Below are 27,738 nucleotides of genomic sequence, written 5' to 3' on the forward strand. Positions count from 1 at the left end.
TATTTCGCACAACGACATAAGTTCTTGAGATTATGTTCTATGAGAATCACCCGTAAGATACACTTCATTTCAGTATTTCCTAGTGGAGAGGCGCGCTTAAGGATACCTCAAGGATCAAAATTTCAAACACATAACTTTTGACACAATGCTCAGATTTCATCGTACTACACTTCATCCTTCTCGGTTCGTCACGGCGGTTCAAAATCATGCATAATAAGTCAAATTCGGTCGAAAAATGGAAAATGTATTGTTGAGTGTACTTAAGCTCATATTCCAATACACAGAAAATGACCAATTTCTTTATTCAAAGTTGCATGTCTTGTGAAATACTTCTGATAAAATTTCCAAATCTAGTGAGAATGTGGAAATGACCCCCTCTACCCACTCCAATAAAATAATAATACTTTCGATTCCAAAACAATTTGGAAGTTAAGATTTTAAAAATGGCGATTTCAGTTTTCACATTTTTTCGTAATTTTACTGTTGATCAAGAGTTTCTAAAACGAGTCTGATACATCATAGAAACTTACGATTGATTACAAATTGTAGATAAATTCATCCTGTACGAGCTCAGTTTCCTAAAATCCATCTTGAATCACTTTTAGCTATCATAGAACTGCCAAAACCGTTAATATGAGAAAAATATCTACAATTTCCGGATTTTTTTCAACAATCAAATCTCACTTTACGAACATATTTTTTCATGAATTGTTTACAGCAGATGAAATAGAAAATTCTATTGTACATTTCAAGATCATGTAATAATTTATATAATAAGGGGCTACCGAGATACATAGCTTTGAATATAGAAATTGGCCATTTCTTATGTATTGAATATGAATAAGTACCTACACTCAACAATAAATTTTCTATTTTTGACCGAATTTGACTGTTGATGCATGATTTTGAACCGCCTTGGCGAGCCGAGAAGAATGAAGTGTAGTACGATGAAATCTAAGCATTGTGTCAAAAGTAAATTATAAGTGTTTGAAATGTTGATCCTTGAGGTGTCCTTAAGCGTGCCTCTACTAGGAAATACTGAAATTGAGTGCATCTAACGGGTGATTCTTACCCATGAACTTATGTGATTGTGCGAAATATCAATGTGAGGAAAAAGTAGATGGTGATGATGGTTGAAGCTGAAAATTAGGTGTTTTCCACAATACAAGGAGCATTGTTGTCAGGTGTACCTGGAAATCTATATGACATAGAGCGCTCTACCTGATCTCAGATTGTATAGCACAAAAATACGCCTAGAGGGATTTTGAAATATACATCTAAATTGTAACAATCGGAAGATATTGTTGATTAAAAACTAAAATCCATCAAAATTGATTTTTTCTTCAAATTTTACTCATTTTTGAAAAATTATTACAAAGTACTCATTGGAGATAGAGAGTTCCGAGTGATCTCATTTTTTCAGAATTATATATAATCTGGGTGGGATTTGGCAGAAATAGCTGAAAACTGGAAAATGAGCCGAAAATACGAGGTTTTTGGGCTATCTTGTATCCAGCACAAGGAAATCTTGCATGAAGAAATTGGTTCCGGACTTCTCTTATGTACCCAAATAATATATTAAAAAATCAGAACAACAATATAAATTGCAAGCACACCCCCTTTTTTATGTCTATATTGACTGGACTAATAGTATCATCATAAAAACGTAGGGCGATAAACGATGTTCAAAACATCGATGTTCAAAACATCGATGTTTACTGTTCGATGTTTTTCACTTATCGATGTTAGGATGAAAAAAACATCGATGTTCAAAACATCGATGTTTTGTCTTTCGATACCATCCCTAATTTAGTACCATGAACAAAATAGTATTAATGCAATTAAGAAAAAGATAAATTAGTAGATAATTGTATAATGACAGATTAATTGTTATAATTATAAGATAGCAGAAAGCTCTATCCAGGAGGAAGAGAGAATAGAGAAAAATAAGGGGACAGGGAGAAGAGTTGGAGAGGAAAAGTAAAACATAAATATATATTAAAAAGAAACTACGAATAGAGCATAATTACTTCTAAGTGGCGTTGAAAGATCTGATAATGAAACTGCACTTCAGCGGATCTCAAGAAGCCTACTGAATTCACATCCGTCAGAGAGAGCGAAAGAGAAAGAGAGTGAGAGAATGTGTGTGTAGAGAGACAGATAACATAACAATAAGGAGGAAATAGAAGTGAAAATAGTCAGAGTTGAATTCATATTCATAATTGATTTTCTGGTTTCATATTTGGATTCATCTTTTCAACGTTTAAAATTAAAAAAAAGTTTTAAAAATGTTCTTTTTTTGACCTAAACTCTTAAGTGTTCAAACACTTCTAGAAACCTTTCCCTTTGTGAGCAAAAAATTATTATCTTATTAACCTAGTATGTTTTTACTATGATAATAGAAAGCTATATTAAAAACAGCCATAACTCCCTTGTTTTCGGGTATTTTCCAAAATGGGACTTAGGCTACGCTTTAAAGAATTTGGGGTAGCAGAATTCACATCTGAAATCAAAATTCCTCTATCTCTATTATTGGACGATTTAGATTTTGGTGGAGAGGATAGCGTTGAAAAGTAGGGCAGGCCAGGCTCGCGTTGCTTACTACTAGTGTGTAGTGATTTTGCTCCGAGTCGTTCAAGGACACGAGCCAACACAGACCAAATCCGCCAGCCAAATCTGTAGGTGTGTAGGGCCCTTAAGGATCTAAGGGGTATGCATAAAGCATTTCAAAACAAAGATTAAATAAAGAGAAAAACCTTGAACATTTCCTATATTCAATTTCTGTTTATTTGCAACACATTGGAATCATAAGATCACTTACGACAGTCATGTAATTCAAAATTACATTTTGAATCCAGAGCAACGCTGTGGTACTACTTTTTTCCATCGACATTTTAACGTGGACCTCACTAGTAATTCTTTCTATTTCATAAAATATTCTACTCTATTCTAATAAATGTGATTATTACATTTTATATAGCCCGTGCACCGCAATGGTATATTTTGAAACTTCACAAAAAGAAAACTTGAAGTAATAAAATCTTGAAAAATTGAAAATAGGCCTATAACCATCCTCGGTTAATTTAGAATATATACAGTATATGCAAAATCAGTCCAGTAGGTCAGACGTGATGATGTGTCAAACATGATTCTCCTATCCTGTATGTGTACAAGCCAGTTCTTTTCTTTATTATAGTACAGATTATTGTTTATGTAAGGTTACACACTGACCTGCTGATAAATCATCATCATCATCATCCTCCTCATCGTCCTCATCATCTATAACAAAAAAGAGTATTTATTAGCAATATTATTTACCATAATTTACTTTATTATTATTATAACGAAAATGAATCTCAATATGGTAGATTCTAGTAGGCTTACTATCAACGCATAAATTAGTAGCTACAAAATATATGTGGCAACAAAAGAATAAGTAGATTAGACACAAGAATCTATTCATTTATTTATTGGATAGAGCAAACAATACAATCGTGAAAAAGAAAAAACAGGTCTAACTTCTTCTATTTCCTAATTTTGTCGGAGATCGTCCGAATATTATGTAGGTTATGAACATACACTGAGATTAACGTTATCAAGTCAGCACCTGATTAACACTGTTGTTGCTATTCTTGTCTATCATTGAACACAGCAGATAGCTCTAAACATTTCCAACTCTGCACCGTTGCAAAATTATTTGTAGACTATGAAGAATATTCTACCAGAATATTCAATCACAATCATCAAAATATTTTATTTCTCTATTATAATTGAGAATTGATCATTACTGTATTAACAAGAATCGACACAAAAGCCGGTTCAATTTTAACCGTGATTAACTCCACGAGTACGAATCAGAGAAGCAGTCTATTCAAAAAAGTCTTCTCTGACTGGTTCTCGTGAAATTAATTACGGGTAAAGTTAATATAACTGAAACTGACTAATATAACTGACATAACTGAAACTTAGCTATGTAATACAGAAGGCGGTGAAACTGAAATCCGTCTTCCTATTATTCTCACTGATTATAACTTGAATCTAACAATAGATTAGATTTATATATATAAAAGTGCATATAAAAGTGCAGGATATAGAATAAAACTGTAAACAGTTAACATAATTATAAAAATGTAGCAGATCTGATTGAAACAAAGACGATAATTTCATCTCTATCTCACCCACAGAAAAGCAAAATAATTTACTTCCGTTGACGGCCACAATATCAAAAGAAAATTGAGGTGCTTTTTGGAAGAAACATTAGAGCGATAGTTGCGCTTGTTACACTACAATCAATCTCTAAAAAACAGAAAGCTCAAACATTGAGCAGCAGAATAGTGTGGGTAAAGCCCTACAATAATGTCCAATTGGCTGTCGACCAAAAAGGTTTGAGAAAAAAATTCAAATTATATGAGTTTTACAGACTGCACTGATAAGTTTCTTCAATGTATAAGTAGGCTAGAGCCATGTCAGTACTTCCCAAAGATTCTTATAAATAATTGAAAGTCCTTAATTATAAATCCAGCATTCAAGATGCAAATATAAGAATATAACCTTTACAGAAACGCTACTCTAAAAGAGACATATCTATGTTTTCAGTCAATAAAAAAGACGGATAATTTAATGTGAATTTACGGCCGGTTTCCGAGCTCAAGATTTAGCTAAGTTCTAGACTTTAAACAGCTGGAGTCAAAAAATTGGCTTTCCGAAACTGGATGTAGTTGTAGTTTTTATGATCTTTATCTTGGGAGAATCGAGATGGCAGTGAACAGTGATTGCGAGTTTTCATGTGGTGTGTGTACAAAAGTTGTTAAAAATAATGATAATGCTCTGGAATGTGATGGGTTTTGCAATAAATGGTATCATATTAAATGTGCTAAAGTATCTGTGTTCGAATATCGAAAAATTCAGGATCTTGTTGACATAACTTCGTGGTACTGTGCTCCGTGTCGTGTTGAGGTTAGGAGTTTGATCTCAGGAAAAGTTGAAAAAACTAATTCTGAAGTTCTAGAGAATTCTCAAGTAGGTGATATTCTTATGAAACTGAATAAAATTAGTGAAAATTATTTGAGTTTGTGTGATAGAGTTCAAAAAGTTGAACAGTCTGTTTCTTTAAAACCTGCACCTAACGTGTCTCAAACTGAGAAGTTGAACCTGCAGTTACGTGATGACTCTGATTTTGTAACATTTTGTAACTGATGTTATTTGTGTCAAGCCTAATGAGACTTCTAGTATTATTTCTGAGAAAAAATCGCGCAGTCTTAGGGATAGTATTGGAAGGAAGAAATCTAATATTACATCAATCCGAAATCAGGAAAAGAGTTTAAAGTATGATGCAGTGCTATGCACAGGTGAGGTAATTGGACTTAAAACTACAATGCATGATAGATTTTCTAATGATTCTAGTCATTCAAGTGAAAGTAATCATATTTTTCTTTCCCGTATTTCTTTAAGTGAAACTGTTGATACTGTGAAATCGTTCCTAGCTGATAGGAAAATTGAGGTGTCTCAGTGTATTGAACTTAACACTAAATTCAATTCATATAAATCGTTTAAAATTGAGGTGCCTTCCGAATCTTTGGAAAGGCTATTAAATTCTGAATTTTGGCCTTCGGGAGCTCTTGTGCGCCGATTCATACCCTACAGAAACCATGTTAATTCCCGTGTTTTTTTAGGGAAATCAAGCCTCAACCACTACTCAGGCTTATAAATGATGATACTCAAAAGAATATAAAACTAATTGTGGGTCACTGGAATGCCCAGAGCGTGAGAAACAAACAAGGCTTACTTTCATTGTTTGTAGAGAATGAAAAACTTGACATTTTATGTTTGAATGAACATTTTTTGACTACTTCTGAAATTGATTTCTATATGAAGATATCAGACCTAGTTCTTGCTTCAATTTTTTGTAGATGTGTGACGAGATGTGGGGGATGTGCCCTCTATGTTCGAATTGACCTTGACTTCAATGTTATTGATGTAACCCCTTTTTGTTGCGAACTTGACCTTGAAGTGGTTGCCATTTCAGTGCCTAAATTACGTGTTATTATTGTGTCTTTGTATCACTCACCTAGTGGGAATTTTGTGCATTTTTGTGAACTTTTTGAACGGCTATTGATATTTTTAACCAAGAAATATGATTCTGAAATTCTGATTGCTGGTGATTTCAATGTTGATTTTATCAGTGATGCCCCAAAAACTCGATCTGTTATTGAATTGCTAAAATGTTATGGAATGTATATCACCTGCACTGAACCTACAAGAGGAAGAGCTTGCCTTGACAACGTTGCAGTTAGCCTTCAGTCTGAATTTTGCAGCACAAATGTGATAGAGTTGCATGGGGATGACCACTCTGCTTTGAGTACTGCTTGCATCCTCCCGAAGGCGGCTGAGGCACGTGTCGCGCCCTCTTCTACCTGGCATGCTGATTACATTTTTCGAACGAGACCTGTGCATGAATCAGCCCTTGAAAATTTCAGAGGTATCTTGTCCAGTACACCCTGGAATGATATTTTCCTCTCCTCAGGTGGTACTGAGTTGTTTGCAGCTTTTTTTCAATATTTTCGTGACAGATTCGATTTCTTTTTTCCTGAGATTGTCAGGCCGCACCGCCCCCAGGCACTAAGGAGGAGACCTAGACATCTGGATGGCCACAGGGAGTGGTATACTGATGATCTGGCCAGACTTAAGGGACTCATGCTCGCTCTCAAGAACCGATGTGAGGATGGTGATGCTGACAGCTCTGCTAGATATAGAAACTTTAAACAATTCTACAAGAGGAGGATCGAGCTGGCTAAGAGGTTGGCAACTGAGCGACAGATCGAGGATGCACCTAACCAATGCAAAGCTGCCTGGGATGTGATAAATACAAACAGATCCATGCCACGGAAAAAGATCGACTTTGCAAGCCCGGATGATTTTAATGGCTTCTTTGTGGGTTCGGTTCAGGATATAGTGGATTCCCTGCCTGATACTGCCATTGATCCAATTGATCTGTTGGAAGGAAGAATCCAGCCGGGACAGGAGCATCTCTCCTTCTTTCGCCCCACCACACCAGCTGCCTTGAGGAGGATCATACGCTCTTTCAAACCCTCAAAAAGTCCAGATGTGTTTGGCATGTCTGTGAGCATGCTTCGAGAGGTTGTTGATGCCATTGCAGTTCCTCTCTCTGCATCTGTCAATGAGTGCTTGAGGTCTGGAAATTTTCCTGATTTCTTGAAAACATCAAGAACTGTCCCAGTCTTCAAGAAGGGTGATCGTGAGAACCTTCGTAGCTTCAGGCCAATCTCCATAACTCCTGTCTTTGGCAAGGTGATTGAGGCAGTGATAAAGCCTCAGCTGGAGGCCTTTTTCGAGGAGAATGGCCTGTTCTCCAACATGCAGTTTGGTTTCCGAGTTGGGAGATCAACAGTGGGTGCAGTCGACCATGTGGCTGAGCGGATTGATGCTGCCTTCGAGGATGGTGAGTCTCTTGCTCTTGCTCTTTGTGATCTGAGCCGAGCCTTTGACTGCGTGGACCATGGCATTCTTCTTAGAAAGCTGAGCTTTTATGGTCTTAGAGACTCTGCCCTTTCCATCTTGGGCTCTTACCTTTCTGGAAGGACTCAGCTTGTCTCCCTCAGTGGTGCTGACTCCCGGACACTTCCGGTAACTTTTGGTGTTCCTCAGGGATCGGTGCTGGGGCCTACACTGTTTCTTGTCATGATAAATGACCTCGACGACCACGGTTCCTCTCTGATGTTCGCGGATGATGCATCTCTACTGTCATCGGGTGCTGAGCTTGAGCGGGTTTTGGAGGCATCTGCGGAGCATCTTCAGTCTGCCACTTCATGGTTCCTGGCTAATCGATTCCAGCTGAATGAGGACAAGACCCAAAGGATCATCTGCAGCTTGTCACGTGAGCCGCGTGACCCTCAGAATCCAGTGAAGCTGCTGGGTTTTGTCTTGGACAGCAAACTCAGCTGGAACAGTCATATACAGCAAGTAACCAGTCGACTCTCCCGCATTTGCTTTCTGCTGCTCAAGATGAGGGGCCTGGTGACTGAGAAGTACCTGATAATGATGTATCATGCGCTCTTCCATTGCCACATTACCTATGGCTTGCTTCTGTGGGGTCATTCAGCGGGGGCTGCTGATGTGCTGAGACTGCAAAAGAGGGCTATAAGAATTATAACAGGCAGCGATCATCTTGCCCACTGCAAGCCCATCTTTGCTCGCCTTGGTGTACTGACTGTCTTCAGCCATTACATCCTCCTGTGCTTGGTGTATGTCAAGAAGATACAGCATACTCTAGCTGCCCGTAGTGACATCCACCGCCACAACACCAGGCGCAGTGAGCTGTTGGATATCCCCAGGAGACGCCTCCACCGATCACAGGCCAGTTACAGGATTTCAGCCCTGAAATTCTACAACAAGCTGCCTAATAGTGTGAAGCAATTGGATGAGGCCGCCTTCAGGAGAACCGTCCGGAAGCTACTGTGTGCAAAGGCATACTACAGTGTGAACGAATTTATGAGTGATAATTTGAATTTTTATTGAGAGCATGAGCACTGGATCACTGCCATCTGAACTGTTACAGTTTTTTTTTTCATGTGTTTGTACGTGTTTTGATTTTTTGACGCCATCGATCCCACAATTGTGGGTAATGGATGAAGCTGAAGGTATTAAGGTATTAAGGTATTATTTTCTCATTTCTATAATTGGAAACATTTTTCCTTGAAGGAATGAAACAATCCTAAATAATACAAAATAGCTGAAACTTTACACTATTTTCTCTTCATTTTATTTTGTGCTCAATTTTCTAGTTTTTCGAAATAAAATTTAAACGTAGACTACGACTACGTCCCGTTTCCAATTTTCTGACTCCAGCAGTTTAAAGTCTAGAACTTAGCTAAATCCCGAGCTCGGAACCGGCCCTAAATGGTAAAGCATCTCTTAATAACATTCTACACAACACAATACCACACTATAACCATAGATGCACAATGTGATAGAAATGTAGCAGTTCTGATTGAAACCAAGACTATAATTCAGTCTCCATCTCACCCAAAGAAATGCAAATTAATATTCTTCCGTTGATTACCACAACATCAAAATAATATTGAGGAGATTTTTGGAAGAAATGATATTCAACAATAGAATTCAAGATACAAATAAAAGAGTAGAACTTTTTCAGTAGGCTACTTTCAAAGAGACTACTATAATAAAAACCACAATAATAATTTTGAAGATTTGAACAGTGGTAAAAACAAGAAATAAATGGTAGGCATGACGTCAAACTAACAAAAACAAAATATTTAATGAAATGTGAACAATTTTCTAGAGAATGCACACAATCATTTCTGCATGATTCGCTGGCAACTGATCTCATATTTAGTATTGCACCACTGCAAAAACCCATGTCAAAACATATGACACATGTTGATCGTTAGTGCTAAAATCATCTGAACTTTTCCAATACAAGCAAAACAATATTAAATTCATCAGTAGATTAGCAATAAAGTTATCAGTTTTGAGTGCAATAAGTATAAAAAATATTTTTTTACAATGTGAATTGGCATTTTGAACATGCACTAGCATATATATATAATAGAGTTATTCAATATTGTGAGTGCAACTCAAACTATGATATTGATGTAATGTGAGCAATTTCAAGAGAATACATGCGATTATTTAACACACGACATTCACTGTCAACTGATCTGTTGTTTAGTTTAGCACCAATGCTGAAGCAGTTATCAAATAGTATGATATCTGTTGATCTTTGATGCGTTCCAAAGACTATAGTGAGGTCCACGTTATAATAGCAGTGAAAAAAGATAGGAGAACAACGTTGCCGATCGTCTATCATGTCAATTCCTTCTATGGAGGGTAACTGATACCAGTTAATTGATGTAATATTAACTGTTCATTCTCGTTTAAAATAATCAATTGTATTTCTCAAGCAAGAAATAAATTATATTTTTCAATGACTTCATGATACATTTACATAACTAAGATTGAATATTTTGTTAATTATAATTCTATTTTGTAAAAATCAATCTGGCAACAAAGCAAAACGAGAAAGAGATAGCGTTATCAGTTTTTTTTTAATGATAGACAAGGACATATCAAACACTGCCTTTATAACGTGGACCTCATTGGAGGCAAATATACATTCAATTCACACGCTCTGTCCATATTTGAATGAATCACCCAATATTAAAAATATAACTATTGCTAAAGTACTACATCTCAATTTATCACAAATGGGATATAGTACTTTAGCAATAGTTATATTTTTAATATTGGGTGACTTATTCAAAGATGGACAGATTTGATTAGAATTAGTGATAGGCCTACGTCACACTGCTCAGCAAACATGCATTCAATTCACTCGCTCAAACGTCCTACAATGATCAATATTAAAGTTATCATTTATATATTATTGCTGTCTTTTGCTAATCACAACATAAGAAAAGAATAAAACTGTCAGTTTCGAAAACAGCTGATCCTAAACCTGATCTCGTATAAAAGTGATGATTCATTGGAAAGCAATAACACTTTTAGGGCCGGTTTCCGAGCTCGGCATTCAACTAAGTCCTAGATTTTAGACAGCTGGAGTCAGAAAATTGGTTTTCCAAAACGGGGCGTAGTCGCAGTCATTGTCAAAAATTGAACAAAAAATAGAATGAAGAGAAAATAGTGTAAAGTTTCAGCTATTTTGAATTATTTAGGAATGTCTAATTTCGTCAAGGAAAAATGTTTCCAATTACAGAAATGAGAAAATAAAAACTACGACTACTGTTATAAAAGCTGCGACTACGCCCCGTTTTGGAAAGCCAATTTTCTGACTCCAGCTGTTTCAAGTCTAGAACTTGGTTAAATCCCGAGCTCGGAAACCGACCCTTAATATTCAACTGCAACCGTAACGTTCATACATAAAAATCTTTCGAGTCATCTAATATAATGCATTTATAGGTTAAGTGCTCTAGCTGAGGCGGCTCTAACCACGCGTTGAAAGACGCCGTTAAGGAATTGCACCTTAGATAATTGAAAGAATTATCACACAAGAGAATGTGAGTGAGAAAAATCTGGTGTGGCGCACTCACACTACTTTCCTTGCCGTTATGAACATTGATCACCTGACGCTAGTGTCCCGCGCATCTCAAGTCTACTTAAAAACAAAGTAAAGTAAATTCCAAGGGACTTCCCGCAAGGGACTCCCCACCAACAAAAGCCATTCGAATTTACTAAAAACAAAGATCTAAGCCAGCTGGTGACAGGACTATAACGCTGGAGACACGAGGTCTGCCATCTCTTCATAGTGAATGATTTAATAAAATCAACAGTTGCCAACAGTTTGCAATTGAAATAATAACATTTTCTCGAATTTCGAACTTATTTTAAATTTTAGGTGAAAATGTTACTGAACATTAATTGTGGAGATTTTCTTGCTCAATCTTTTCCATTTGGAATTTTTTGTTTAAATTTTATCTGAAGCCTGATAATTGAGAATTTAAAATCAAACTTTGCATAGATGGGGCGGAGCTCCTGGAATTTTTGCAGATATGGGATTTGTGGAAGTTGATAGAGCTTATCAATGACTATTTTAGGTATAAACTTTATCAAAATAGTTGGAGCCGTTTTCGAGAAAATCGCGAAAAACCCTGTTTTTGACAATATTTTGCCATTTTAGCCGCCATCTTGAATTGCATCTGATTGAAATTGTTCGTGTCGGATCCTTATAGTGTAAGGACCTTAAGTTTCAAATTTCAAGACATTCCGTTAATTGGGAGATGAGATATCGTGTACACAGACGCATATACACTCATACACACACACACACACACATACAGACCAATACCCAAAAATCATGTTTTTGGACTCAGGGGACCTTGAAACGTATAGAAAACATGAAATTAGGGTACCTTAATTTTTTTTGGAAAGCAATTCCAAATTCTTTCCTTACCTATGGTAATAGGGCAAGGAAAGTAAAAATATGGATATGATCACATTGTATGCACCTATTTGCAAGTGCACGAAATACCATGCATACTACGCGTGCAGATGGAAAACATATTCTAAAAACATCAGAAAATATTAAATAAATTGTGAACAATTTTCTAGAGAATGCATACAATCATTTCTGCATGATTCGCTGGCAACTGATCTCATATTTAGTATTGCACCACTGCAAAAACCCATGTCAAAACACATGACACATGTTGATCGTTAGCGCTAAAATCATACCAACTTTTTCGTCAACAGAAAGGTCAAGGTCTGAGACGTTCTTCAAATCAAACAAAGCTTCAAATAAACTATGCACTATGATCAAATAAATGCATTTTACCACACTTGAGATCTTCTTGTGCCAGTAAAGAAAGCAACACTACAACTCTAAAAAAAATAAGACTACTATCTTTACTTACCAGATTCCTCTAATTTCTGCTTCTTCGTAGCATTCCTGATGGCTTTGTCCAGAGCTTTTTTCGAGCCCTTGAGCATCAACTTGTCTGCAATATAAGGAAAATATTCATATAATATTTATTCGATCAAACACTTTACAATTTTAAATAGATACTAAATTAATAAAGAATTGAAACAAACAATGAGACAGAACTGTAAAACGTGAAAATTAACTACAATCCAAAACGTTTTTCCTTTGAAAAAGCCTTCAATACTTTACTTAAGGTACAATTCCATAGAGGCATTTAAGCAGCGCCGCTCGAGCAGCGACCTATAAGCAGGAAGCTCTTGACGCAGTCAAGCAAGCTTACAGCTGCGAGCTTCCTGCTTATAGGTCGCTGCTCGAACGCCTCTAAGGAATTTCGCAGCTGTAAAGCTTGCTTGACTGCGTCAAGAGCTTCCTGCTCATGTTCCATCTTTTTGGGAACTATCGGCCGACGAAAAAATCAACAGCGTGAACCCAGCCTAATGCAGCAGGGTGACAGGCAAATGGGAAATACTAGAATTTGCTCCTAACCACACCATTGAACATCATTGAGCTAGACAAAGAAAACCTACCGGTTATCGATTCGTCTTCTTCGTCTTCAATTTCGTCAAGATCATCATCATCCTCATCACCGGGAAAATCATCGTCTTCTTCAGGAAGAATGTAACCTGTAAGACACAACAATCATCATGAATCTATCAAAATACAAGACAACATGTTTGAATAAACTACATTCAAGAAGCAAGACCAAGAATAAGGAGGGAGGATGAAGTAAGAGACGATATCCGAAAAATGGGATGTAGAGGATGGAAACGAATGAACCGAGTAGAGTGGAGAGCTGCAGTGGAGGCGGCCAAAGCTCATATTGGGCTGTAGTGCTGAAAAAAATGTTTGCATAAGTTACATCTGTTTTTACCATTGAACGCTAGAGAGTAGATTCGTGTGGCTTTTTTGATGGTGGAGATTCCCTTGCGGGAAGGTCCCACCCTGCCTGAATATATAATTTAAGCCGTCAATGGGCCTTGCGACTGTCATGCTTCAGCCGGGACCGACAATCAACGTGCCCATCCGATAACACGGAATACAGGATAACGCTGTACCCATCGTTTAAACTATGAAATCCATCTTAAGGGAAACGCACACAAGCTACAGACAGCCGCCGTATGCAGACAGACAGGGAAACAATCTCTTCCCGTTGCGACGTCCGTCTGTCTGCACATGTCTCCTGTGCTAAATTTATATATAATTTTATTTTTGATTAATAATTAAGTCTAAGATAATAACGAAAAAGCTTTATGCTTTTGGTATGTGAAGTTCATCAATGATTCATGGAGCAGTCTAGAAATTCGGAAAAAACAACTCAAATAACTAAAATTAGTTATAATTCCAAGCATGCTTTTCATAAGAGTCCATTAATTCGAGAAAGACTAATATTAATCCTGAAATTTAACCTAAAAACAAAATATCCTATACGAAAAATATGTAGACAGTTAACATAAAAAAACATGAAGCAGATCTAAGATTAACTTCATCTCTATTTCGCCCACAGAAAAGCAAATTAATTTACTTCCGTTAACAGCCACAATATTGAAAGGAAATTGAGGTGCTTTTTGGAAAAAATTAAATTATTCAAGATATATAAATGATAATATCGAGTGAACTGGTTGGCTTTCAGTGCCTCTGAAATTGGGCCCGTTCTGTGCACATGGAATGTGCAGGTGAAAATTTTCGCGTCCTATGGGAAGAATTTTGACAAATTCTGTACCAGAAACTAGTTACCAGTAACAATGCATTATATGGATAAATTGCATTGCACAATTTACCAGGTAAAAAAGTTCAGCGTTCCATGGGAAGAGTTTTGACAGATTCTGTACCAGAAACCAGTTCCAGTTCCAAATTCCTGCCCCACAGTCTAAGCGTGGTAAATTTTCCGGCCTGGTACAGTTCCAACTATCTGAGCTCTCATTGGTCGATTATTGTAGTCTGCTTGCTTCTATGCACATGCGCTGATAGTTTGTTTACAATAGCAGTCATAGAATACATAACCAACAATACGATGTTTGATAACCATTCATTAAATGAATTTTTTTCTAAAGAAAATTTGAGAGTAATGGAATAAAAGAACTGCACACTTTTCTAGAGGGTAAGTTCGTAAAACAGCCTTTCTTCATTCACGCAGCTAGTAAACGACACATTTTGGTGTAAATCAACTTTATAAGTGCGCGCCAAAAAGCTTGAACTAACGATTTTGAAATGGCGTTCCATGGGAACATTTTGCACTAGTCACGTGATGGAACAATTTACGATTGCAACAGGAACAATTTACTGTACACAGAACGTACACATTACCTAAAGACTGTTTCCAGGCAGCCGGGACCAGTGGTTCAACATGTCCATCCAAAACACGGGAGTGGCCCCAAAAAAATATCTTGCCCGGGCCAAGATTCGAAGCCCGGGATCTTTATGAAGCCCGCATTCAAGATGCAAATATAAGAATAGAACTTTTTCAGAAACGTTACTCTAAAAGACAAGAATGTTTTCAGTCAATAAAAAAAGACAGACTATTTGATAAGAATTTAGGGCCAGTTTCAGAGCTCAGAATTTAGCTAACTTCTAGACTTCAAACAGCTGGAGTCAGAAAATTTGCTTTCCGAAACTGGGCGTAGTCGTAGTTTTTATGATAATCTTTATTTACTCATTTCTACAATTGTTCCTTGACAAAATTAAACATTCCTAAACAATTCAAAATAGCTGAAACTCTACACTATTTTCTCCTCATTTTATTTTGTGTTCAATTCTCTAGTTTTTCGAAATTTAATTCAAACGTAGACTACGACTAGGCCTACGCCCCGTTTCTGAAAGCTAATAATTTTCTGACTACATCTGTTTAAAGTCTAGAGCTTAGCTAAATCCCGAGCTCGTAATCCGGCCCTTAATCAGTGACAAAAAAAAATGAATAGGGAAAATGACTTCAAATTAATAAACAAAATATTTAATGAAATGTGAACAATTTTCTAGAGAATGCATACAATCATTTCTGCATGATTCGCTGGCAACTGATCTCAAATTTAGTATTGCACCACTGCAAAAACCCATGTCAAAACATATGACACATGTTGATCGTTAGTGCTTAAATGGAATATCAAAACCCTCATGCACAAAAATATTGATTTACATCAATAAATTCCGGAAAAATTCAAGTCTGAATCAAAACCGAGAGAGTGGTAAAAACAAGAAATAAATGTTATTTATTGTAGATAGTATACGCATGACGTCAAACTAACAAAAACAAATTATTTAATAAAATGTGAACAATTTTCTAGAGAATACACACAATCATTTCTGCATGATTCGCTGGCAACTGATCTCAAATTTAGTATTGCACCACTGCAAAAACCCATGTCAAAACACATGACACATGTTGATCGTTAGTGCTAAAATAGAAATTCAAAGCCCTCATGCACAAAAATATTGATTACATCAATAAATTCCTGAAAATATCCAAGTCTGAATCAAAACCGAGTCTTGGAGACGACTGACCCGAAACGCCGACCCCACCAGAGTGGGGGAAAAGACTGAGAAGAAGAAGAAAACGAAGAAAATTCTGATTCAGTAGTCTCATTTACAAGAATTGGCTTTATTTTCAAGAAAACTATCATGACGAAAGGGTAAAATACCTTTCTCAAATTATTAATTCATGCGTCTTAATTTCAATTTTCCTTCTGGATTTGTTTGGTATTTGATGTTTAGACATTATAAAATTTGTTCACTACTTTGGAAATGATGACTGTGACATGCATGCATACTTTTGTTTGATGATCATATTTAAGCAGATAAAAATGGAATTTCAATTTTATTATCATTCAAGGCTGGGGGGTACAGAAGAACTGGAATATATTTCAACTAATGAACGGAAAAAACAAATTAAAGAGCGAAAAATGAACTATACTGACATAATTATTATAGTTAATAAATGAACTATTATAATGTTACATGTAAATACCTCTCTGTGTTGAAATGCCAACACAAAGAATGAGGATCCCCTTGCGTAGCACGGGAATATATAACAAGTTAATAAATAGAATAAATAATTGTCCCCAGAACCAGTGTTGCTAGTGGAAAAATCCAACAGCCGATTACTGATCACGGAGGTATAGTGCTTTTGCATACCTATGACTCAAACACCTTCAATATGAAAGTGGATCTAAGGGGTATGCATGACACATTTCAAAACAATGCAAGTCCTTCAATACCATAACGATATGACTTGAATTGTGAGGTTCCCACTATAGTGAGGTTCACGTTATAATGGCAGTATCTGATTAGCATTGGTGTTGCTGTCCTTGTCTATCATTCGACAAAGCAGATATCGCTATCCTTTTCTAGCTCCGCAACGCTGCCACATCGTTTTTCAACAATTAATAGAAATAATTAATATTGAACACAAATCAATTTAACTAATTAAAAATGGATATATATGCGTTTGAAAACTAATTTAATTCGAGTAAGTTGATAGTCTATTCACCATTCTATAACTAGTAGAAATTCAATCCCATGGAAACCGTGGTATTTTAGTCCACTTAAAATATACATATAATCTCTAACTTGAATTATTAATTAATCATTGAGAAATATATTTCCTTGACCATTTTGAACAACAATAGTTAATATATGGCTACATCAGATATATCGGTATCAACAGATCCTTTATAGAAGACGGAGGCAAGGTGGAGAATCAGCACACTGTCTTACGCCAATGCCATTATAACGTGATCCTCAATATACTACACAGAATTGTTTATGAGGAAGAAATTGTTAGGTGATTAACAAATGATGCAAACAGTAATTTTAGAAGCAAAACTCTAAAAATGATTGAATGGATTGTTATGCCTTTAATCTGTACAAAATTACTTTGACTTGGAGGAATATGCGGCGCAGGCGCAGAGAAATGGAGGGAGATCAGTCAATTACAGTTATGAATAGTCATAGGTAGGAGCACAGTTGCCAATTTGTCGACTGAGAGCTTCCAGACAGGAAACTGCATGTTTAGCATGAGCACACGAACAGTGACTAGAAATTACAGAACGCTGACCGGTTCAGAACGGCAACATAGCACCTCTGTATACCTACCTTTGCTGCACATGTCCCTCCAAGTCAAAAGTAATTTTGTACGGACTATAGTCCACACTATCACCAGTTTAGTGATGGTCTTGCATTCATACTGCAATGTGATTCTTTGTGGATGCTCGACTGGCCACTCGCCTTCGCTCGACAAAAATCAGAGCGATGGCAAGCAAAGGCCAATGAAGGCGAGAGTCCACACTCGTCATCATTCGTACGCATTGGGCCAGAGTGGGTATGCGGCGGCATTAGGAAATGATGCTAACAATTACGTGGAGAGAAAAACACTTGTAATAGATGCGCACACATCTAACTTACCAGACAGATGGACGATTCCACTCCCCTTCAATTCGAAAGCAATCGAGTCGCCGGTCATGAAGCTAAGGTCCAGGTTGACTTGGAAACAGTGGCGTTTCGACAAGTTGCAAATCCTGTATTCTTGTTTGTCGTTCTCTAACAGAACGTACAGCACTTCCGTATCTGAAATAAACAATATAAAAAAAAACTGTAGTAAAGTAAATTCGTATGGCTTTTGTTGGTGGGGAGTCCCTTGCGAGAAGGTCCCACCGCCTGAATATATAATTTAAGCCGTCAATGGGCCTTACGACTGTCATACTTCAGCCGGGACCGACAGTTCAAACTTTAGTGAGGTTCACGTTATGACAGTACGGTATCTGATTAACATTGGTGGTGCTATACTTGCCTATCATTCGATAGCGGTATCCTTCTCTAGCTTCAATTGTGAAAACTCAACTTTTACCTAACCATTAAAAATATATTTTATTGACGTGTGAAATATAATTTACTATTTTAAACAAGAATGAATGGTTAATACTACATCAGATAAACTGGTACTACCCTCTATAGAAGACAGTGGCAAGGCAGAGAATCGGCAACGCTGTTTTCCTGCATTCATCCACTGTCAATGAATCGTAGATCTCACTATAGTTATCTCCTTCTCTTTCAGGATAAGGAAAAAAATGTTGATTTGAAATTCATCTCAAAGCTCTTTAAATAGAAAATTTGTTTCTCAAATTCTCGGATGAATAGAGGAAGTGAAGGTTTCAAATGACTATCGTACACATGCTAAAATTGGTGATTCAAATATTAAATTATACGGAGTGAGTCATAATGTATGGGACCCCTTCAATAAATTGGAGACTGTTGTACCTGGATATATTATAATACTGTAACTTTCAGGATAAGTTACTGGTCAAATACTCTACCTTTTGACGTACAACTTAATTTCAACCCCTCAAAAGGGGGTGACTTAGGTAACTCAATAATTTAAATGTAAACACCCATTGAGTGGTAGGTAGGCTACATCATTTTCAAGGCTTTTTTAAAACAAGAAAGATGACAACAAAAATATTCGATGATACTTTTATCTAAAATGGCGGATGATTGAAGTTTTAGTTTTTAATGAAATAATTGATAAAGTTCAATCAGTCGCCATTTTTGATACAAATATCGTAGAACATTTTTATCGATGCCATCTTTCTTGATTTGAAAAGGCCTTTAAAATGATGTACCACACAATGGGTGTTTACATTTAAAATATTAGAGTTACAGCCCCTAAGTCACCCCCTTATGGGGGGTTGAAATTCAGTTGTATGTCAAAAGGTAGAGTATTTGACCAATATCTTATCATGAAAGTTATAGTATTATATTTAAAACAGTCTCCAACTTATTGAAGGGTTCCCATACATATGACTCACTCTGTATAATAGTAATTGAATATTATATTTTCTATTTGATCTATTACAATTGGCATTAATTCGGAAAATGAAAGAAATTGAATCACCTCAGCTAAGGTAACTAGACATTGTATTTTCCATTCAGCCTACTTCAATTTTAGCATTGATTTAAGAAATTAACAAAATTGAATTACCTGAGTTAACAGAAGAACAGTCTAAGCACGCCATGGAAACATGGAAAGCTTTGTCTACGGTGGTACTGTACCGCTTTCCGGGCTCCAAAATCAAACCTAGAAAATTATAAAGAATTTAAGAAAATCAAGTAAACTTATTCAATTACAAAGTAATACATTAGTAGAATCAATTTTGTTTTAGTTTGCATTTTTGCAACAGGAAGAAACTAGAATTATAAATCTTGACTAACCTTAACACAAGATTTACTGATGTTTTTAACAACCTAATAAGAAAGACCTATAGGATTTTCAAAAAAAAATGGTCAACATTTTACAATTGAGTGGGTAGGCTACAGTACCACTGTAAATAACATAACACGTGATTATATTTTTATATTTGAATGTTGTAGCGGAATATTTGTGTTAAACAGTATAATGTCTATTGAAATTGAATTCTATGATGCCATCGATCTTACAAGTGTGGGTATGGGTAAGACAGAATATGTTATAAATAGTACCGTAAGTTTTAGAAAAGGATTAAAATAACATTAAAAAAAAGACCAATTTTAATAATATAGGTTCATCTTGTTACAATGATTGCAAGTAAAGAAATTCGAGTAAAAGAATGAAAGTTGTATACCAGCACTCCATTTCAACATAATAATTATGTCATATCATGACATAATATTATTATAATTAGAATACAGTATAGACTATGATTGCACAAAAATAAATTAGACTTAATTTATCACTTGCCACGTTCAAGAGAATATTCAAAAGAGAAAATTCAATGACGAACATGAAATATTTGTCAGTTATATCATTGAGAAAAGAAAGCATATATTCAAGATTCATTAATTATTATACCAATATTATAATAAGAAGATATCCCATGGTATAGTAAAGGGCGTTTATGTTCCAAATTTAACTCAAACCGATAGGCCTAGTCGTAAGTTACTTTTTGTTGACGCTAATTTTCTTTCGTTCTCACATTCTTACCCGGTCAGTAAGAGACAATAATAACATACAGTAGTCGGGTTGAGTTAAGAAAATATTGGCTTGAAATTTGAAACATACTACTTATAGCATGGCCACGGGGTATCTTCTTAATATTCTACTTATATTTTCTTCATGGTTATAGGCTATAGATGGAAATAAAATAGAAAATCATTTCAAACTCATATATTAAAATGAATTAAGAGGATTTTAAAGGATTCGTCTGTTTTACCTTATTCAATATAATTTCAGTAATAATTGCTAAATAAATAACATAGTATATCGTATTGGACAACCATAGCCTAACATCATAGCATTCTGAATCTGAAATGAAATAGGTTAGGCTAGGCGAATTCCAGTAAAATAATAAATGTCTGAGACAAAATTATTCAAACGTGGTCAAATTAAATATAATATCAGTGATAAGTAGAATTTGAAATTGCTTCAAAACTATTCTAAAATCAAACAGTAAATTTTAATAAAACACAACACGTGCAATTTTTGAAGCACGAGGTAGCTACTTCAAGGCTTAATCTTATGAAATATTTTTTAATAGCATTAATAAATATTAGACAGAGAATGAAATGATTATTTTGATTAAAGAGTATAACTTACCCCAAAACATTTTGCTAAAATTTTATAAATTCGATAATATAAAGTTAGCCAACTGGACACTGGATAGTGGATACCGGAGAGTTAGAATACAAAAAGAGTGTTCAGAAACACGCCAAGTCGCCAAATGAAATGAAATAAGCTCGCTGCCACAGCCTACTGGATAAATATAATCTTCTTTGTTCAACATTCCAGTTTCCGGTATTTTAATATGGATATGGATATAATAATAAAAACATTTGATAGCACAATTTTTTGACCAATGAAGTAATTGATATGGAATTGATTAAACAGAAGAAGTTACTTCATCAAGATTAATCGAAAATGTACATTTCTAAGACAACTCTTTCCAAATTCTTCAAATGGATGAATCAGTTTCCATTATCAATAGAATCCAAAATTGAATCAAAATAGATAATGTGAATTTTTTCAATAGATTATTCATATATTGCAAATTGATATCAAAAATATCTTCAAGTTTTTATGAATCACCAGCAACTACTCTGTGATATCGCGATGCGATCTTGTAGGCTTCGCTCATCATAATCATAATAACATAACCAAAAAGAAAACACAAGAGTTCTTTCTTCACGTGGTGTAAGTTTAGCCTAAATGTCATAACATAATTAATTGAAACAAAATGCGTATTGAAAATTGTTATTTTTGCTCTTCTCGTATATATCCTGGTCATGGTATACAATTTGTAAGAAATGATTGCAAGGTAAGTTCAAAAATTTTATTTCTTTATTGAACTTTTTGTATGATGCGTAAAACAGAAAATTGTCCATTATTGGTTGAGTGCATCCTTCTATAATAACCATTATTTATTTACTAAAGTAACTTTGCTTTCTCAATTAGAGTAAAGTACCGTATTTTGATTTCAAATAGACCTATTCAACTAAACTCGTGAAAGTAAGCTAACGTAACTGCATCGGTAGATAGCATTGACAGCAATAAGTAGATCTAACCTTACTTTTGCTGGTATGTAGTTTGTAAACTTTATATTGTATTCTTGCTAGTTTACTCTTAAGTGTTGGATAATCACCAACACTAGGTTATTTAAAACCAAAGTTATTAGAACTAGCTTTGTAAAAATATGACATGCTATCCTGGCAAAGAAAATACAGTATTCGACACACTTTCAAGAGTATGTGCAACATTTGACTGCAGTACAGGAAGCATTAAAGAGCTCCACAAAATATAATGTTCTTACTGGCAGATATTCGAATTGTAACTAGCCTAATTCATGTAAAGTCCGTTCTAAAGCCACAAAAGTTTTTGAAACAAAATGCATCTATAATTAAGGCTATTTCTTTCACCATTTGAGAGACTAAAGATTGATTTCAACCCTCAACTAGTGATGTGTCAAATTGTAACATATCTGGTGATGTGAGGCATTTTTAAATTTTGAATAATAAACAGGACCTGTCTTTATTTTGGATGATGCCCACATGAGCTTTTTGCTTGTGCATGGGTTATGGGTAGTGCGAGAATGAATTAGGCTATGAGATGATCTAACGTCCATGCCTATTCGGCGGGATCGAACCCGCGACCAGCACTAGCAGACAGAAGGGTGTAACGCCTCAGTCAACTCGGCTATTTGACCTTACTACAGACATTCCTAAATCTTGATTAATAAAACTACTTCTCACTGTTTTCTTAGCACTACAGCTTTGTGTGGGCCTTGGCTTCCTCCGTCACACTCCTCCACTCGTTCCGGTCATTCGTCATCCTTCTCCATCAACGAATCCCCATCCTATTCAGATCACCCTCCACATCCCACATCCTCCTGGGTCTCCCTCTTCTTCTCACGCTGTAAATTTTACCCTCAAGCAGATGTCTCTGCTCCATTCTCCAGACGTGTTGATGATTTGATGAAGAATATGTTTTGGAGAATATTTTTTAACTCTCTCTTACTTCTTATCCTCCACAGATTTTGTCTATTTTTCATGCGTTTTGTATGTAATTAAGAATATTTTTAAGGTTGAGTTTGTTTATTATAGACTTGATCCATCCTACCAAACTGGTACAACAATGATTTTCCTTTCAAAGATTCTAAGGGTCTGTTTCCAAGCTCGGGATTTAAGTAAGTTCTAGACTTTAAGCAGCTGGAGTCAGAAAATTGGCTTTCCAAATCGGGGCGTAGTCGTAGTAAATAGTTGCAGCAAAATGAATCTTTATTTTCTCATTTCCATAATTGGAAACGTTTTTCCTTGATTAAAGATTCGTTTATAGTCAGAACATTAAAAACAATAATGAAAGACGTAAAAAAATATACAAGCCATCACAGGTCATAAGATTACATCACATTATTAAGTATTAAAACAAATTCAACATCAATATAATTATAACAGAGTAATTCTTGACGAAATGAAACAAACATTCCTAAATAATTCAAAATATCTGAAACTTTACAGTATTTTATTTTTATTTTACTTTGTGTTTCATCTTCTAGTGTCTCGAAATTTAATTTAAACGTGGACTGCGACTACGCCCCATTTTGGAAAGCCAATTTTCTGACTCCAGCTGTTTAAAGTCTAGAACTTAGCTAAATCCCGAGCTCGGAAACCGGCCCCTGCGAATATATCGGCTACAGTTAATTTCCATGCTTCACCGCCACATTTAACTACTGGTCTACTGGATAATAGAAATGTTTGTAGAAACGTGGGTGCGCCCCCTGTGGGTTGGGGGAGCTTTGAGTCGAACATCGTACTCAAGAATGTGTTGAAAATCAGAATTTACCCACAGTATCCCTGCTTGTCGTAGGAGATGACTAAAAGGGACCCCAAGGCAACTCCAGAAGTTGCCTTGCCTTCAAATCCATGGGATCTGCCCCATCAGGGCAGTTTCGGAGGGGCAAAAAGAAAAACCCAAGAGACCAGAGATGGGTAAAACTCGCAGGCACAAATGTGGGTCAAGAGGCTGAGTCGCGGGTGGCCAGGTGCCCTAGAGGCAATTTGGCGACCCCTCCTTAAGCGAAAGGACCTACAAAGAAGGCCAGGAGTGGAACTCACGTAGGTCACGAGTTTGTGGGTGGAGAGACCAAACCTCACCACTGCTCAAAGAAGGGCGGCCATTTAGGCAAAACTTTTTGGGAGAGGTGAGGCTTTTGACACGAAGTTTCGGAACATAATACTTGGGAACACGATAAACTTCGGTTGACGTGTGGGGTTCTTTGAACCTTTGGATCATTGGATCCGTCCCTTCAAAAACAATAAACAATAATAACGTGTGTGCGATTTTGTTTGGCAGGTGTTCAAGTTTTGTCGGCCCAAGTGTCACGCAGCCTTCAAGAAGAAGAAGAACCCGCGTAAGGTGAAGTGGACAAAGGCCTATCGCAAGACAGCCGGCAAAGAGTTGGCCATCGACCCGGTGTTTGAGCTGGAGAAGCGGCGCAACCAGCCGCTCAAGTACGACCGGCAGTTGTGGCAGAGAGCGGTCGACGCCATGAAGCGGGTGGAGGACATCAGACAGAAGCGGCAGGGAGTCTATGTGATGCAACGGCTAAGGAAGGCCAGGGAACTGGAGAGGGTGTCCGATGTCAAGGAGGTGCAACGCAACATGGAACTCATCAAATCACCCGCTGCCGGTTAGTTATTCATTTATTCTCCTCCTTCTCACCCAACACCTCCTCTTCTCCTCCTCCTCTGCCTCATACTCCTAATCTTCCTCCTCCTTCTTCTTCTTCCCCTCCTCCTTTTCCTTCTTTCTACAACTCCTCCTTCTTCTCCTTCTCCTGTCTTCTTCTTCCTACTTCTTCCACTGCTTCCTACTACTTCTTCTTCCCCTCCTTCTTCTCTTCTGTCTTCTTCTCCCACTTCTTCCTACTACTACTTCTTCTTCATCATCCCCTCCTTCTTCTCCTCTCCGTTCTTCTTCTTCTTCTTCTCCTGTCTCCTTCTTCCACTTCTTCCTACTACTACTTCTTCTTCATCATCCCCTCCTTCTTCTCCTCTCCGTTCTTCTTCTTCTTCTTCTCCTGTCTCCTTCTTCCACTTCTTCCTACTACTTCTTCTTCATCCCCTCCATTTTCTTTCTTCTTTCTACAACTCCTCCTCCTTTTACTACGGCTCCTCATCCATCTTCTTCTTCTACTCCTGCTCGTGTCTTCTTCGTCATCTTCTTCTTCCTCTTCCTCCTCCTCTTCCTCTTCCTCTTCTTCTTCCTCTTCCTCTTCCTCTTCCTCTTCCTCTTCCTCTTCTTCTTCTTCTTCTTCTTCTTCTTATTCTTCTTATTCTTCTTCTTCTTCTTCTTCTCGCATTTTCTAATGAATATATAAGTGTATTTCTTATGAAAAACGAGATTATGATTCTAATAATCCTAGTTACGATTTCAGGACACATCGTCAGATTGATTTATTAGAGAGCAAACTAAAAATTTGAATGATGAATTCGAGTACATTTATAAAAAAGTAGTTGCAACAATGAACGGCCAAAATTCAAATCCAATATGCAATAATAGGCCATGAATTACATTTATAATCAATTATATTGTACTTATCCTATTATTTTTCCTGTAGAGAATTGCTATCGCCAGCTTCTCTTGGAAGGAAATATGATTTCGTGAGTTATTTCATTATTTAAAAAAGATTTAGTTCTCATCTCTCATAAGAGATAATAAGAGAATGGAACTAGGAAAGTGTGATGTCAGGCCATACAAAGATTTATTAAATGATGAGCATTTTACCTTTCATCTGTCTACCTTCTTTTTTATATATTTATTTACTATCTAATTTTGTACAAATACTTGACATGAGGAAAGGCACAACAGGCACATGTCCAAAACTGTTCCATTTCCAATTTCTACTATAGGCTACAGTCCGAATCAAATTGTAGGTTATGTCACTTTCACTTTTCAAAAAACAATTCACACTCTTTGAAGCTTAGAAAAACTAGCAAATTTTGAATCAAATATATAACCTAATCATATATTATAATTGTCTAAAATTAACAAAATCTAAAACAGTAATTAGTCATCATCATCGTTGTCGTCATGGATTAAACTTTTCAAGCCTGTTTCGGCGTCCATCTCTTCCTCGGTCTACCCAATACTTCTTCTGCCTATTGGCTTGTGGAGTAGGGCATTCAATGGGAGACGGTCTTCAGGCATTCTAAGGACATGATCTGACCACTTATTTCTATATTTTTTTAGAACATTTTTTTAACTCATCACTGGTTGGACAGTAATTATTCAAAAAGTTTAAATTTTGAATGAAACTAGAAAATTTTGAGCCAAAACTTCAGTTTTGGGCTTTAAGCCTGTTGTTCCTTTTTCAATCATTCATAATTGAGAATGATATTGTATGTACCAATGTATAAATAAATTGATAATTTATAACAACTAGAATTTTTGCCAAGCTCCAGATATCTCTAAATAAGAGATGTATTGATATATTAATCGGGCAGCTCAACTGTTCATTTTTATCAATTGTCTGATGTGATAAATATTGTATCATTTTGCTGTATTGTTGTGAAGGTGATGTCATGGTAAATATCCATATTTTATGAAAACGGCTTGATATTGTCCAAACCACTGGGTTTACTAGAGATTGATGATGCAGCCGTGTAACAACCAAAACTAGTATCTGAAATTGTTTTAATAAATCAGTGATTTTGACTTATAAAAACCGAAACTAGTATACAAAATTGTTCTAATAAACCAGCGGTTCTGACCTTCTGACAATATAAATTCGTTTCTATTCGAATCACTGTTTTGTTCAGCAGGCAGATGAATGAATTAGAGATCTTCACTGAGCTAAATAATAATTAACTGAACACATTTCACAGAATGAAATTAACGAGAAATTGCATTTGTTATTTGTTCAAATATCAATGAATAAATGGTTATTACATTTGAAAATATTTTATTTTTGCAGGTCTCAAGGAGAGAAAAGCTTTGGAAGAATCTATTGTTGAAGTTACCCATGAGTCTGACGAGGAAATGGAATTGGATGAAGAAGATAGGAAAGAAATGGTTGAAGTTTAATAAACATGTTCCAATACAATCTGTTTGCTCATTCATTCTACAGTAGGCCTATTCCTTAAACTCGTAATAATGCTGTAATAGTACTTTACGTAACAAGTCCGGTAACGATAATTTACCGAATAAGTATGATTGTTTTTGCCCAAAACGTAGTTGAGGGCAGAATTATCATACGAATGCGGTAAATACGTTACCGTACAAGTTACGTACAAATTTTTTTGTCATACTTATCTGAGAAAGAATAATATTGCTGAGAAACAGAAACCATTACCTGCTTCTGCTCGAGCTACTGCATTCTATGAACATGTCCTTACCCGTAGCGCCTAGTTCATAACAGACAGACCCATCGAGCTCAAATAAAATAATAAAGGCCTGAATTATAAGATTTCAGATGAGTTTTATAACTTGAAACTCCTTAAATGAATTCTTGAATATTATTTGAGTTAGTTTATTAATTTATTACTCAGATGTTATTAGGACTCAGTGGAGTCCTAACATACTCGACTGTAAAGAGAACATCATAATATGTTATAATTATGATCATAATTATTATGATCTCTTTACAGTATAGTATGCTGTAATGGAAATCACATGTTTTCTTGCTCTGCAAACAGCTGTTTACTAACTTGATTTAATTCATAAAAAACAGCTGCAATTAAGTAAGTATGCCAAAAATAGTTTTCATAACCTCAAGTGGACTATTTTTATCAAATCAGAGAAACAGTTT

General features: G+C 36.0%; 2 protein-coding genes across 3 annotated transcripts in view; one reads left to right on the forward strand and one right to left on the reverse strand.

Moving 5' to 3' along the window:
• Positions 1–21,187, reverse strand: part of LOC111043757 (46 kDa FK506-binding nuclear protein) — a 33,314-nt gene extending 12,127 nt beyond the window's left edge. The window contains exons 1-6 of one of the 2 annotated variants that reach the window (XM_039435408.1): positions 21,033–21,187; positions 19,443–19,538; positions 17,870–18,031; positions 13,003–13,098; positions 12,408–12,491; positions 3,232–3,279 (exon numbers count right to left, since the gene is read on the reverse strand). In XM_039435408.1, the coding sequence (XP_039291342.1) occupies positions 3,232–3,279; positions 12,408–12,491; positions 13,003–13,098; positions 17,870–18,031; positions 19,443–19,538; positions 21,033–21,042 (496 nt within the window). In that variant the 5' untranslated portion in view covers positions 21,043–21,187. The remainder of the gene's footprint in view (positions 1–3,231; positions 3,280–12,407; positions 12,492–13,002; positions 13,099–17,869; positions 18,032–19,442; positions 19,539–21,032) is intronic. The other variant, XM_039435409.1, reaches the window with a different exon arrangement.
• Positions 21,188–21,280: 93 nt separating this feature from the next.
• Positions 21,281–27,033, forward strand: LOC111043750 (probable ribosome biogenesis protein RLP24). Its single transcript, XM_022328792.2, has 3 exons — positions 21,281–21,750; positions 24,282–24,618; positions 26,905–27,033. The coding sequence occupies exons 1-3, from the start codon at positions 21,670–21,672 to the stop codon at positions 27,012–27,014; spliced, it is 528 nt and encodes a 175-aa protein (XP_022184484.2). The 5' UTR covers positions 21,281–21,669; the 3' UTR covers positions 27,015–27,033.
• Positions 27,034–27,738: the final 705 nt, after the last annotated feature.

Source organism: Nilaparvata lugens, chromosome 9 (genome assembly GCF_014356525.2).
Source record: "Nilaparvata lugens isolate BPH chromosome 9, ASM1435652v1, whole genome shotgun sequence".
Classification (NCBI taxonomy): domain Eukaryota; kingdom Metazoa; phylum Arthropoda; class Insecta; order Hemiptera; family Delphacidae; genus Nilaparvata; species Nilaparvata lugens.

Coding starts and splice junctions, on each gene's coding strand:
- LOC111043750 (XM_022328792.2), top strand. CDS start 21,670: ATGCGTATTGAAAATTGTTATTTTTGCTCTTCTCGTATATATCCTGGT. Junction 21,751..24,281: donor TTGTAAGAAATGATTGCAAG/GTAAGTTCAAAA, acceptor TTTGTTTGGCAG/GTGTTCAAGTTTTGTCGGCC. Junction 24,619..26,904: donor CATCAAATCACCCGCTGCCG/GTTAGTTATTCA, acceptor TTATTTTTGCAG/GTCTCAAGGAGAGAAAAGCT.